Below are 13,760 nucleotides of genomic sequence, written 5' to 3' on the forward strand. Positions count from 1 at the left end.
AGGAAAAAGCCCAAAAACTTCTTTTAAAGTATTGAGTTCACTTTTAAATCTTCTACTCACAGAGCAGCTGCTTGTCCAAGTGTGACTCTAATACTGGTAATGAATGGTCCATTCTGTCTCTAAAGTTTCAATACAACATTTTTTTCAATAATAACTTGTATTTACTGAAACTGGCATATTTGTTTTCCTTCAAGTGCAGCAGCTATTCAGCACAGCAGAAGAACACTCTGAGATGTGGTATCTGTGGCAATGGGTATGTCAGCCTGCCTGCAGCTCAGATGCTGAGCCAGATGTGGCACTGGGAGCACAAAATATTCAGCCTCATGAGCTCCTTTATAATTTTTTCCTGCCTCCTCAGCAGCAGGCAGCTCCCCCAACACCTTCCAGACACTGTTTTTTTTCCCTTTAGAGTTTTGGGAGAGAGAATTGTGTTTTGAATTTATCACAACAAAAACAAATCTCAATTCCTGTTCTTCACTCAGCAGCTTGACTCAATTTTTGTATTTTCTGGGTGTAAATTTTTTCTTCTGGGTAAGTTTGTTACCTGACTTTTGAGTTGTTTGTGGATACAGATTTCATTCATTCAGGTTTGAAAGTGAGAAAAGCAATATACAAACCCTTCTTTCCCTTTGCTTTCAGTCCTGGTGGGTGAGGGAGCCCTGACAAGTCTGTGAGCCACTTTTCCATTTCACTCCCAACCCTCTATCCATGGAGCCATCCTTGCTTTTGTTTCACAGCAAGATCCAGATCAGGCAGATGGCTCCAGTTAATGAGCTGAAGCATGAACAAGGAAAGGGATTTTTATACTTGCAGGGTTAGAGGAGAAGCTCTAGATCCACACTCAACAGGGAAGAAGTCAGAATTAGGATTTTTCTGCTGCTCCCCCTGCTTTTCCTGTCACTGAATTTCCACCTCACCCCAAAAGTTGGGGATCCTTCTCCCCCCTGCATGGTGCCATCATCTCCCAGCTGGTGCTGTGTGGTTGTGTCTCCAGGACTCTTCCCTGCTTCAGGAATTTCTGTTTATAGCACAGGACAGGGAAAGGATCTTTTCTCTGTTCACATGAACGTGGTGGGAGCAGCAGGGCAAAAGCATCTGCTGATGAGGACAGCATTAGTGACATTTCTGAGCAGATGTGGAAACCACTCTGCAGTGTGGAGGATTGATGGAAATCATTGTGCTTTTTCTCCTGCTTGACCTTTGCTGATTGGAGTAAGAAAATTCCACGTGTGTGGTTCTGTTGGTGATCACCAAGATGTGTTTGTAGAAAACAAAATCTCCTCCATACCTGTGTTTGATTCCTCTCTTTGCCCACTCATTCTGACTTTCTTTGCCTGCCAAAAAGTCTTCTTTGTAGAGAGACAGCTTGAGAGTTTGTCAGGTCACTCAAGTGTCAAATAAGCTTTGTGTGAAAGAAACTAATAGGATAAATCTGTGATTTTGGTCAGCTTCTTCTCTAAAGTGAAATAGCTCCTTATCTTTAAATACAGTTCTGAAAAAAAGCAAAGTAGTGTGGCCTGTGTTTGGTTTTCATTGAGGCCACACATGACCATAGACAGTGAGGAACACAGTGCTGCAAATTGTTGTTTCAAACTAAAAATCATGCAGCTGAAGGAAAAGATAGGATTTATCATTCCTTCTGTATATAGCATGGAAAAAATAAAAAAAAAAACCCACCCTGATTTCAATGCCTGGGGACAAATCAGTTCCTGGGTTGTCCTAGGGATACAATAGGGCAATTTTGGCATTCTAGGAACAGCTTTGTTCTGTTACCAACATCAGGAGCTCGTGGAAAGCCTTCAACAAATGCAATCATCTGTCATCTCTTTCAGGCCATGCTGCTCTGAGCCATTTCCCTTCCTGTTCAAGGCATTAGGAAATGAGGCAGGACACTTGGAAAACCTTTCCCAGAGCTTGTTTTAAAGAGGCATTTGCCTGTTCATGAGCACTTTGGCTTTCCCAGCAGACTCTTGCACTTCTTTTCTGCTTGTTTTTCCTGTTCTCATGGCTCTTACTACTTGTTTTGATTTTTGCATAGGTATTTCTGGAGTTGCTTTTCAGAAATTTGCTTGTTCCCCCCCTTTTTTTTAATTTAAGAAATTCTATGAGAAAAATTAGGCAAACAGTAATGCAAGTTCTTTAGCAACTTTGTTTTGGGTTCCCATGAAATTCAGTTCCATGAACAGGACATTAATGTACTGAATTATATTTTTTTTCTGTTCTTACTGCTATTACCCTGAGGAAAACTTGGATTCTTACCAACTTTTGTATGTGTTTTTTTCTAGAAATCAGGTACTTTTTACTAGTGCCAAGTTTTTGATAGTTCATGGTAGTTGCTGCTCTCTAGTTGCTCCTTCAGCTTCTCAGGATTTTGGGCAGACTTCAGGAAAAATTTCTGCTGAGCAGCACTAGAAAAGAGCACTTTAGAAATAATACAGAATTATTTCTGTTTGTCAGTGATCTGTCAACACTGGTAGACTTGAAAACAAATAAGCAGGAGGCTTCTTCAGCTGGAAGAGACTGTTCCTGTGTTGAAAACAACCCTTTCAATAGTTCCTCTGCTGGAGATCAGAGCCTGTGTTGTCCAAATATTAAAGAATAAAATCATCTCCCCAAGCAACATCTATGCTAGAAGGATCAGCTTCCCTTTTTTTATGTGCTGTGCCCACCAGAAAACAAAGTTGGTTTTGAAGGATTAGAGAGATTAGAAAATAAAGTTTCTCTTACACACTTGAGGGAGGGTTTGAGTTGAGTGGGAGTTACACATTTGAGCCAGGCTTTGTCCATTTTGGAGCTGTCCTTGTTTCTGGATGTCCAAGGATCAGGAAAGATTGAGGAGATTGGCCAAGAAAAGTTGATGAGAAGGTTGGCCAAAAATTTCCAAGTGCAGTGCAAAAGTGAGAGCATGAGAGCAACACTGGTACTGCTGGATGAAAAAAGTGGGATTCCTTGGATTAGTTTAACATCACCCTGTCCTTGCCTAAGTGAAAATGTTGGTTTTTTTGTCTCAATTGAGGTTGAGTTCAAGGAGTGAGGCTCTGCCCTGCTGCCAGGCTCTGGCTCAGCCTCTTGCTGCTGCAGTGAAAATTGACAAATATACCCATTAGTAGATCTTAAAGCTGAAAAAGTTCCAGTAAATACAGGTACTTTCTTATTGCCATCCCTTATTAATCATAGCATGGGTTTTATCAGTCCAGTCTCCTAAAAATCATAAATGCCAGTGTACTAACAGATCATTTCAGCAACTAAAATGCAAAATCCTGTTTTTATTTTTTTTTTTTTTACCCTGGTTTCTTGAATACTTTGAACTTTTGGTTTAAAATGTTTGAGTGCTACATTTACTGCTCCAGACCTTTGTTCTACCCTTTAAAAGCCATTACCCTTACTGTGATTTTTTTTTTTCTTTTTCCCCAGGGTGACCAGATGCAGGTCATGCCTATACCAAGTGTATGTATTTTTATCCCTTTTTCTTTTAATAATTTTCATGGCTTTTGCTTTGATTCATTTTATGTTGCAGTCTAACAGGTCTGTTTTGTGTTGCATGTTAACAAAAGGATTTTATGTTCTGTCTGTAATGTTGTATCCCCAGAGGTGAATTGAGCTGCATGTCTTCTACAGGGACTGAAAGAAGAGTTTGGGTTTTATCTGGGTTCCATCTCAATCTTTAGCATTTTGAAAACATGTGAAGTAGACTGAAAGTTATTTATTTTAATAGAGGCAAAAGGTGACTCATCATCACTATGTGAGACAATTACAGAAACCTTTTCCTCTCATTTTCCCCTCTGTTCCAGTTGAAAAGAAGAGTTGGAAATTGCATAATTCATTTGAAATAAGTCACTTTAAGAAAACAGAGCACACTATTGCTCATTACTGCACTTGTTTGAGATGATGTTCTTGGTATCAGCTGCTGCTTTATGGGCAGCATATTTCTGTTTATCTTCCCTGGATTAAACTTGGAATGCTGTTTGGCATCTGAATTATTTTTCAAAGCTAAATAAAAGGAAGAAAAAAAACCCCAGTCCTTCAAACCAAAGCTTTTAATTTAATTAGTTTTAACCTTTTTTGGTCAAAAAGCTGATTTTTTTTTTTTTACAAGGATGAAGGCTTAGGCTTTGTAAAGCTGAAAATACTTTTATTTTTTTGAGCTCCTTTGCTGTTTACAATACTTAATCACTGCAGAATTTCCCAGAAAACAACAGTGCTGATGTGTGGTGATAATGACCCAGCCCTCTTGTTTGAGATATTTGGTAGCCTTTAAAGACCTGGATATTCCCCAAGATGCCATTCTTTCTCTTCTTCCCCTTCCTTCTCAGGTAGCAGCATTCCAAAAGCTGCTGTGAGCAGCCCCCTGTGTGTGCAGCAGTGCCAGGAGATCCCTGGGACTCTGCACATCTTCCCTCTTCCAACAGCTTCTCTTGGGTTTGAGAGCTGCTGGGAATTCCTCTCTGTTGCTTTCCTGTTATTTCTGATATGGCTCCTGCATGGTGTGTGTGCAGACAGGCATGGACATGCATGTGATTTGTATCCCTGCAAGTCTAGGGGTAGAAAACCTCAAATGTAAATCAGAAAATACTGATTTCCAAACTGCTTTTCTTTTTTTTTTTTACGTACCTGCCAAATTCTGTTAGGTGACTGTAGTTGTTCCACTAGGAATTATTTGAACATGAAACATGTTCTGGCTGTGCTCTGACCTGGATTAAAAACCTTTCCCCAGAGTGACTGTAGGTACTGACAGAATAAGAATTCAAACAGAACAAAATTTTGGAAGGATAATTGAATAGAGCTTTGACAAGTACAGAAATTAAATCAGATGCTTTGTTAGAACACTGTCTTTGCAGTGTTAAAGCAGTGCTCTGCTACATTTGTGCAGTGGCAGGAAAATGAATGATTCAAGGAGGGATATATCTCTTTTCCTTTAATACTTTTTAAGCTCAGCTGTAATTTTGCAGACATACATTCCCAGCACTAACAAGGCAGTAAAATTAACTTATCCCTGCAGGCATGACATGGAGTTCTGAGGGAGCAGGCAGCTTTAAACACTCCTTCCCCTTCTCCAGTGCCATCTGATGCTCCTCCTTGCAGTATTGTCAGCCAGCCCCTGGGCACTGCTGTGACATTTTCTCCCCAGTGTCAAAGTGCTGCTGCTCCCAGGAACCAGCCAGCAGCACTGTGTCACCATCTAAAGAAAGGCACAAGGGAGCTGCACAGGGAGCAAGGGAAAATGCAGGCTTGTCTGAGGAGAAACACCTAAAATTAAACTTTTGCTTTGGGAGGGGTGTTGGTCCTGAGTGCTGGAGCTCAAAGGTTTGCTCCAAGACAGCTTTAATTTTGTGTTTCAGACAGAAATTGTTGATTTTCTGCTACCTAGGGATGAGAACTGAGCTGTGTTGAACTGCAATGTTTTATACAAACCAGGAGAAAAACCTTCTGAACAGACACAGACCTTGGTGCCAATTAAGTGGACATTTACATTTTTACAGGGCTCCTTGCAAATGTCATCAGTTCAAGTGTTCAGAGATTTCCTGAGTGACTAAAAAGAGCTCTGCCCACTCCCCATTTTCAAATTGAAGCCTCCAGTCAAACTATGAGGATTTCTGGAGCTTTATTGTGCTTTTTATTGTGTATTAAACCTGGCAGTGTGCTGAGGTCACCTGTTTGAAAGCTTCCATTGCTTTATGTGCATTTTGCATTGCTTTTATTTGCATTTATGTGTGCAGTTCAGTGAAATGGATCTTCTGCTCAATCAGATTTGTCGTGTATTAAATGCACTGAATTTAAAAGCTTGACTTAATATGAATTCTTGTTTGGTTATTGATGAAGATGACTGCTAAACAAGAAATACTCCAGCTTCAAGTTAGGTTCTTCAGAAAATAGAAACAGCATTACTTTGGGGTTTTTTTTAAATATGAACTTTACCATGTTTGGTAAATAAGACATAGGTTAAACAACAGCAAAATTTATTATGTTCCTAATACTGTAAAATTAATTATTTTTAGAGTTGAAATAAACACAAAATTTTAAAAAGGCAAGCCTAAAACATTCCCAGCTGATGCATTATAATAGACTTGATTAAAAATCTAGTAACTGTAGCTCAGGATTCCTGTATTTTCATGAATTTTATTCAGCTTTGTTTGGAAAGGAGTATGGTAGAGAAATCATAAAATCATGCAGTGGTTTGGGTTGGAAGGAACTTTAAAAGATTATCTCATTCCAGCCCCCAAATCAAAGTAGACCCATAGCAGCTTCACTGTTTTATATTCTTCTGAATGAAGAGATAGATGGAAATACAAAGCCATGCTCATGTAACATCTTAAATGTGATGTTGTCAAACTTCTCTTAAACAACTCTTAAATGAGTTGGAGTGTCCATTTCTTTTGTTCAGCTTAAAATTTCACTGTTAATAAGTGGTATCAAATTATGCCTCAGAATCCCTTCAGAAGTTAAATCTTAGCACAGGGATATTGGGGCTTTTTTCCACTTGTCCTCAACTGCATTAGATGAATTCTTATTATAACTTTTTCTAGAAGGAATTTTGGGAACTGCCTGTTCCACAAGAGGAGCTGGCATCTTCTGGCAGCTGTGTTTTAAGTGGGAATACTTCATCTAATTTCTCTTCTGTGAGAGTATTTCTGCACAACTGTTATCCCTGCAGAGTGCAGCCCAGAGTGAGCTGAGAGGACACGAGCAGTAAATTAATGTGCTGCACTTGGGCTCGACAGCACTGCCAGCACACAGAGAAAAAACAAAAAGGATTATTAATTCTGATACCTGTGGAAAACACAGGCCTGCAGGGAGGAAAGCTGATGATTGTTCTATACAGTGAATTTGTGTTGACCAGCTGTTTATGCTTCAACCAAAAGTCCTGTTCTCTTGCCGCCACCATCCCCTTTTTTTTTTTGTTTTTTTTCTTAGGGAATTTACTATTTCCACGGGACTGAAGCAGTGCAGCAGTCGTTTCACTACAAGGTCTGTGGAGCTGATCAGCCACGAGACCTGGCTGGAATGCACAAATCCCAACCAGTGACTAGTTTAACTTGTGTACACTTTGTGTCTTGTTGGAGTTGAAGAGCAAACCAGTGAGATGTGTAATTTTTGTGCTGAGTTCTGTGGAAGCCTGCAGCATTTTGGGGAGTGTTGCATAGTAAATATGAGTTGCTGTTAGCCACAATTATTTATTTTTAATCATCTCAGATGTCTTTAAACTGATGTGTGTTAAAAAATACAAAAGACATTATCAAACTTTTCATAGCTATTCACTGTGAACTGTGATGGAAATCTGGTATTCAGAACTCTTCTTGGGTATGTCTCCATTAGTGAGAAAATTAAAACACAGTTGTTGAGTAATGCTTGTTTCTGCCTAAAAGCTTTGCTGCCTTGACAGGTGGAAATTGCTTTAGATCAGAAAGCTTGAACAGCAAAACAAATGGGCTGATACTTTGCATACAAATCCTTTCAAGTTCCTAAAAGCCTCAAAAATGCCACCCTTGCTCCCAAATCCTACAGCAGCCATGTAGCAGCCTCAAAACTTGTGGTGACTTCAGAATCATTTCCTTATCAGAGGGTGAATGTTTTCACTGCTGAGGACAACAGAACTGCAATTTGTGAAATGGAAAATTTATTTCTTCAAATAAATCTTCAAATGTGTGAACTTAAAGAAACAAGATCAGGTTGAACTCTAAGATGCCAAAGCTTGTGGGAGGGTTGGTTGTGCCCTTGTTAGATCAGTAATTGCACCTGATCTCCTAAAGCAATGCTGGAAAGGGAGAGGAACTCTGACAGTAACCAGAATCTCTGTGTAGGTACCACAGGTATTATTTATTTATTATATTATGCCTCTCCCAGCCATTGCTTTTGGGAAAACAGGGGTGCAGGTGGGTGAGAAAAAAGAGTGACAGGTTATCTTGTTGTGGATTCAGGGAATTTGGGCTCTCAGAGATGAAATTATTGCATTTTATAGTCCTTGGTGTGTGTCCATCCTTCTCTTGACTAATACAACAGTTTCTAGCTAAAAAAATAAAGATATCTCTGGTAAGAGAGTGCTCATGTTTTTAATATGTGCATTTTTATATGGAAGAATATGTATTTCCCATAGATAGAGATATTTTCAGTTTGATAGGGAATTCACACAGCAGAAGGAATTTCTGGCTTTGAACTGCTTGTGCAGATTAATGCAGTCAAAAATTCAAAGGAGATAAGAGTTTTGATGCAACAATAAACTGATGTTTTTTTAAAAGTATATTTAAGGTTTCTTAGGACATTCCTACCTTTTGTCATCTTCAAAGACAAGAAGTATTGGAATGAGGGTTCTGAAGATCATTGTTTTTAAATAGATTGGATTTTTCTTTCAATAAGCTTTTAGTTTATTCAGGTTGCAAGTTTGGATCCTTAATACAAAAAACTGAGTTGGGGTGCTGAATACCTTTTAGACTTTGAATAGGAGGGAGGAACCAAAATTCTTTAGGTCTGTTCCTGGCTGCCAGCAAGCAGAGGTGGGACTGAAGCAGCTGTGGGACTGTCCATAACCTGGCCAGGGTGTTTTAGAAATTTCAGCCTGGTGAGGTGGCTGTGATGGGTGGAGTTTTGCAGAATTTAGGCAGAAGCTGTTTTGATTTGAAGGTGATTGTCAGATGGACTGAGCCAAGTGGTTTGTAGGCAGAGCAGCTCCCAGTTTGGTGGCTGAGGGAACTCTTGTCGATCTTAATTACAAGGAATTAATTTTAGTGAACGCTCCTAAAAATCCCTCAATAACTCCTGCTTTAGCTAAAAACACTTAATTAAACTCCAGAATCTGATTTGCCAAGTGCTTCAATTAAAAAGCTCATTATTCATCACTGACTAGTGTCTGTCAAGGTGACACTTGAGTTCAGCCATTCAGATGTTTGAGTATCAGTGGTTGATGATCTGTCCTGGCTGCTGCAGGGTGTCCAGAGGTGCTGCCTCACCTGTGGCACCCCTGCCTGCACAGAAATGGCCTCAGGTCTCTGCCAGCACCTCTGCAAAGAGCCACAGAGAAGAACAAACAAAAAATAAATGATGAATCCTTACCAGAGCAACAGATAAAAACATAGGAAAAGAATGGAGTTGGAGTTGTGCATCCAAGACTAAATTAATTTCCTCTCAGTCTTAAGCTTCTCCCTGTTGATGCTTTTCTATAAAGCTAATCCTTTTCCTTCATAAAAATACCCAAGTGGCAGCAGTGTTTCAGCTCCAAATAGAAATCTTCTCTCTCTTTCTCTGATGTCAATAAGTGTCCAGTACCTAAATCTAAAGCAACATATTTTTGTTGCAAACTGGGGTGTTGAAGTGGGAAATGGTTCAAAGAGTATGAGACTGTGTCTGCATTGCTTTCAGAAAAATTCATGGGATTGGTAGCATTTTTAATGAGGGCACTGTGCTGTAGAAGAGCCCAAAATAGATTCTTCACTGCAGTTTTAATACCTTGGCTGGGAGCATAATTCACATGGAAGTTGAACACCACCCTCATAAGTGGTAAAAACCAGAGTGAAGACATGTCCTGGAAGATAGAATTAGTAAAGCTGTCTTCCATCAGGATGGATTCCTCAATTTCAGCATTTTTCATGGCAAACAGAAATAATGATTTGTGTAAATGTCCATCAGCATGATACAGCTGCAAATGGCATTGACTGGAAATAGGATAACAACAGCAACCAAAACCAGGCACTGGGTAAAGAGCCACTGGAAAAAAATGTTGTATCAAATATCCTGGTTTTGTGATGATTTTTTTTTTACAGTGGTGGTGTTTTACCATTTTAATTTCCAGTGCTTTGGACTTCATTCTAAACAAGTCTCTTAATTCAAAAAAGAAAAGTTTGTATGGGTATTGCACTTGCATGAGCCGTTAATATCCATACATGAACTTGGGATGAGCCCAGAAAAGCATTTGATTGCAAGTCATGTATTCCAGCTCCCAGTAATTACTAGAACAGCAATGTTGACAGAAGGGTGCCCCTTCCATAGATGTTTTACTTTTTTTTTGTTGTCTTCCTCTTTTCTTTTTATTTATAGCCACCAGCTAAATACCTCCTGCCAGAACTGACAGCATCAGACTATGGGAAGAAGTGTGTGGTCATTGATTTAGATGAAACTTTAGTGCACAGTTCATTTAAGGTAAGTAAATTCAAAAGGGATCTCTTGCAGCTTGGATCTGTCAGTTGATGCTGCAGGAACTTTTAAGCCTCTTAACACTTGAACTCCTCTTACATCCTCTGCCTGGGAGTCCTCCTATGATTATTCATCCTAATTTAGCTCTCAGGGGAGTAACAACAGAGATTGCTTTTTTCTTTTTTTTCTTTTTTTTTTTTTTTTTTTTTGAGGAAATCACACTGACTGCAGCAAGGCCTGGAATAGGAATTAACTCTGTGGGTTTAAGTATTCCATCAAAGACCTGTGTTTTGGACAGGTCCAAACTTTGTTGCTTTGAAAATAAGGTTTTGTTTTTGCAGTTTAAGTGATGTCATAGTGTAGGAAAATGGGGGATCAGCACAGCTTTATGCTGGGTTAGATTTACCTTAAACCAGGAGATTTTGGGCACCAGTGGTGGCTCTTCTCTGTTGCTGGAGGATGTTATTTTCCACATCAGGCTTCTGTGCTGATCACAGTAATTGTTTTTAGGTATTTAGTTTTCAGAGCAGGAGAGCAATTACATTTAGGTGCTGCTGGTGAGTCAGTCATCTTCAAGAAGCAGCTTCTGTAACCCTTCAGAGTTCAGCATGTGGTTCAGGTACAGGTATTTCTTCTGTTGTTTAAGTAGGGCTGAAATTAGGGAACTTCAGAAATACTGAGAGTCTAAATTGGCTTTGGGTGCTGATAGCATTTCTGATTAGTTCATCTAATGCTGACAGTGTCTGCTGATTTTATACATTGATTGGAGAATTTGTAAGAATTAATAATATTACTTTACTGCTACCAAACCAGATTAACCACTCTTACAGTCTTCTGGGTGCTTGCACTCCATTTTTCACTGCAAACATCAACTCCACTTTTTAATCCTTCACTTGTTAGTTGCCAGCATTTAAAATGCAAACTTGTAATTCATGTTGTGGTTAGAATTTGGCAGCAGCCTCCCTTTGTTGACTTTAAAAAACCCTTATATGGAAATACTAGAACAAATATTCCTGTGCCTCAAACTGAAATGAAGAATTTTTTTTTAGTTTTTATTGTGCCTGATGGCATGGAACAATTTATGGTGGTGTACAGGAACCTCCCAGCCTCAGTGCCAGATTTCTGTAGCCAGACTGAGCTTGCTCTAGAGAACTTTCCAGGAAGATAAAAACCTCACTGGATTGGGAAGGGAGGAGCCATGCCTTCCTACTTGAACAAGAGTCAAAAACAAGAAGGGAAAACTGAATTTAAAAGTCTCATTGTTTATAATAAAAATGAAGTATTAGGCTTATTGTTGTCTGAAAGGTAAAAATACAGGTTTGCTTTCTGTGGGTAATTTTGTACTGTGAATTTTTTTTTATGGTTTTGGAGCAAAATGGGATTTGGTTTAGGTAGTTATTAATTATTTTTTTAGCCATTCTAAAGAAATGCATGTTTAATGGTTGACACAATTGCAAACCTCTGTTGTAGAATTGAGGTTTGCAGAATGTTTCTTAGCAGGCTCCTTTTAATCCTCCCATTCATTCAAATAATATTTAATGGGTATTTAAATGATGTTGAGTAGGTATTTAAGAAAAACCAAAGGATTTTTCTGCTTGATGATGAGCACTGAGTAAAGTTCTGTGTGAGGTAAAGAAAACTGATCCTTTTTTGTGTGAGGTCAGTAGAGTTGGGCAGATATTGGAGTTTCTTCAGAATTTGAGTCTTAGGGCTACAATGGTGTTATTTATGGGGGTGTGTAAGAGAAAACCAAGTGCTGGAGGAAATTAATTTAGTTGTTTAGTGGCTGGCACTGTCCAAAACCACTGTTTGGGTATTGTTTCATGAAGGGAAATTCTTCAGCTGAATTAAGACCATTAATTGTCATCAAAAATAAAGATACATTCCAGCAGAGCAGGGTTTGAACACCTGTGTGTACCCTGCTCTGTCTGGATAGTCAAGTTACTTTTGTAGTTTTTTAGTTTGTAGGGGTTTGGGGGTATTTTGGGGCTTTTTCTTCCATTAAAACATGTCTGCTCTAACCAGGTAGGTCTCCACTTAAAAGCTGGAAAAGCATACATAAATGTTGAGAGTTTGAGTAGAGAAGATTTTATTTAAAACACATGATACTTCAGAATTCGTAATTCTGTTATGAAATAGGCTTCATATTTCAAATGCAGATTACATGTTTTTTTGACTCAACCAGAGAGGCAGAATATTTAAAATGCTCTTTATGAAAGCAGCAACATCTGAGGGAGGGTAATTCTCATCTTTTTATGCCCCTGCATATTTGTGAAGCTTTAAGGAGGCACCAGTCTTTCATGTTAGGTGCATATTAAAGGAATAAAGTTTGGGGTTCTTTGGCAAGAGTAAAAAAGGAATATATAGACAAGATGTTATCATTCCCATCATAAAACAATAATAGAAGCAAAAAATAATAAATTATTAAATCAAGGAGATGTAAACATGGTTTTGTATAAAATTTTTTAAACCACATGCAAGCCTGGAATGTAGTCCTATTCAAAACTGGTAGTGAAACACCTTTAGAACATTAAAATGCTGAAAGTTTCTGGTTTTATTTTTGAATAGAAGCAGTTCTAACAGAGCTGAAGCTTTTCAGTGGAAATGCATTGCCTTTTTCCAGGCTCTGCCTCTGTGGGTCCCACTGGAGGCACAGATGTGCTTCATGTGCCACAAACCTTTACCCAGCAAACTGCTGCAGACTTTTCTCCTTTTTTCCCTCCCTGAGGAGCACAGAGCTCCAGTCCATGCTCCTTTCCTTACCACCAGTGCCAAAAAGAAAGCAGCACAATAACCTGAAGTATAAATGGGGAAAGCAAATGTGTGTTGGAAGTAGTTTGGTTACAAAGTCTGAAGGTGAGTTTTATTTGTTGGAAAAAAACAAATTTCTCACAGCAAATGTGGTTTTCTCTGGCATCTGGTTGATGTTGCTCCTGTTAGGATTAAATCCTGTGAAAGCTGTAGTTTTATCAGTGGATTTCCAAACCTCAGCAGCTTGCAGTGACCTCTTCTTTCCCTGCTGCTGCTGCAGAGTATTTCCCTTGCTGAAGGGAATCATGCATATAAAAATCCTTCAAGTGTGTGCAAGCCTCTTCAAAGTCTGCAGGGAGCTGGCACCCACTGGAAAACTGGTGGCTGAGGCTTCTTGACAGTCCATTTGGGTTTCTTTTTAAGGTGAAGCATCAGAGGTTTTGTGTAGCTTTCTGTGTCTCTTAGAGCTGCAGAGTGTTTTCTCTGTCTGAGGGGAACAGATCCTCTCTTTTTCCAGAGCAGAAAGGGGAGAGTGCTCAGTGTCAGATAAGAAAAATCTGGATTGATCTGTGTGTATTTGAGGAATTCTTTAGATCACAGCAGCACAGGGGTCAGCCAGAGGATGGGATTCTCCATCAGCAGCTGCTCTGGAGTTCTGGTTGCCAATCCTGGCTGCTCAGGATGAGAGGATTCCATGGAGCCTCTGCTGTGCCTCAGACCCAGCACTTGCAGGTGTCAGATCAAACCTCTTCTTCATTTCTGTGCTCCTGAGAAAGGGTGTTTCCCTCCACATAAATTCTTGTGGTCATTTTGCTCTCCTGGCAGGAAGGTTGTTTGACAGTGGAATTAGCATCTGGTTTATCCAGGGAGTGGGATCAAAGTGCTGC

At 39.4% G+C, this 13,760-nt stretch overlaps 1 protein-coding gene across 4 annotated transcripts in view; it reads left to right on the plus strand.

Annotated features, from left to right (window-relative positions):
* CTDSPL (CTD small phosphatase like) overlaps positions 1-13,760 on the plus strand; it is a 76,538-nt gene that overhangs the window by 47,070 nt on the left and 15,708 nt on the right. Inside the window, exons 3-5 of one of the 4 annotated variants that reach the window (XM_079300521.1) lie at positions 3,415-3,447; positions 6,913-6,966; positions 10,027-10,128. In XM_079300521.1, the coding sequence (XP_079156647.1) occupies positions 3,415-3,447; positions 6,913-6,966; positions 10,027-10,128 (189 nt within the window). The remainder of the gene's footprint in view (positions 1-3,414; positions 3,448-6,912; positions 6,967-10,026; positions 10,129-13,760) is intronic. The other 3 variants (XM_079300522.1, XM_079300523.1, XM_079300524.1) reach the window with 3 other exon arrangements.

Source organism: Erithacus rubecula, assembly GCF_903797595.1.
Source record: "Erithacus rubecula genome assembly, chromosome: 3".
Classification (NCBI taxonomy): Eukaryota; Metazoa; Chordata; class Aves; order Passeriformes; family Muscicapidae; genus Erithacus; species Erithacus rubecula.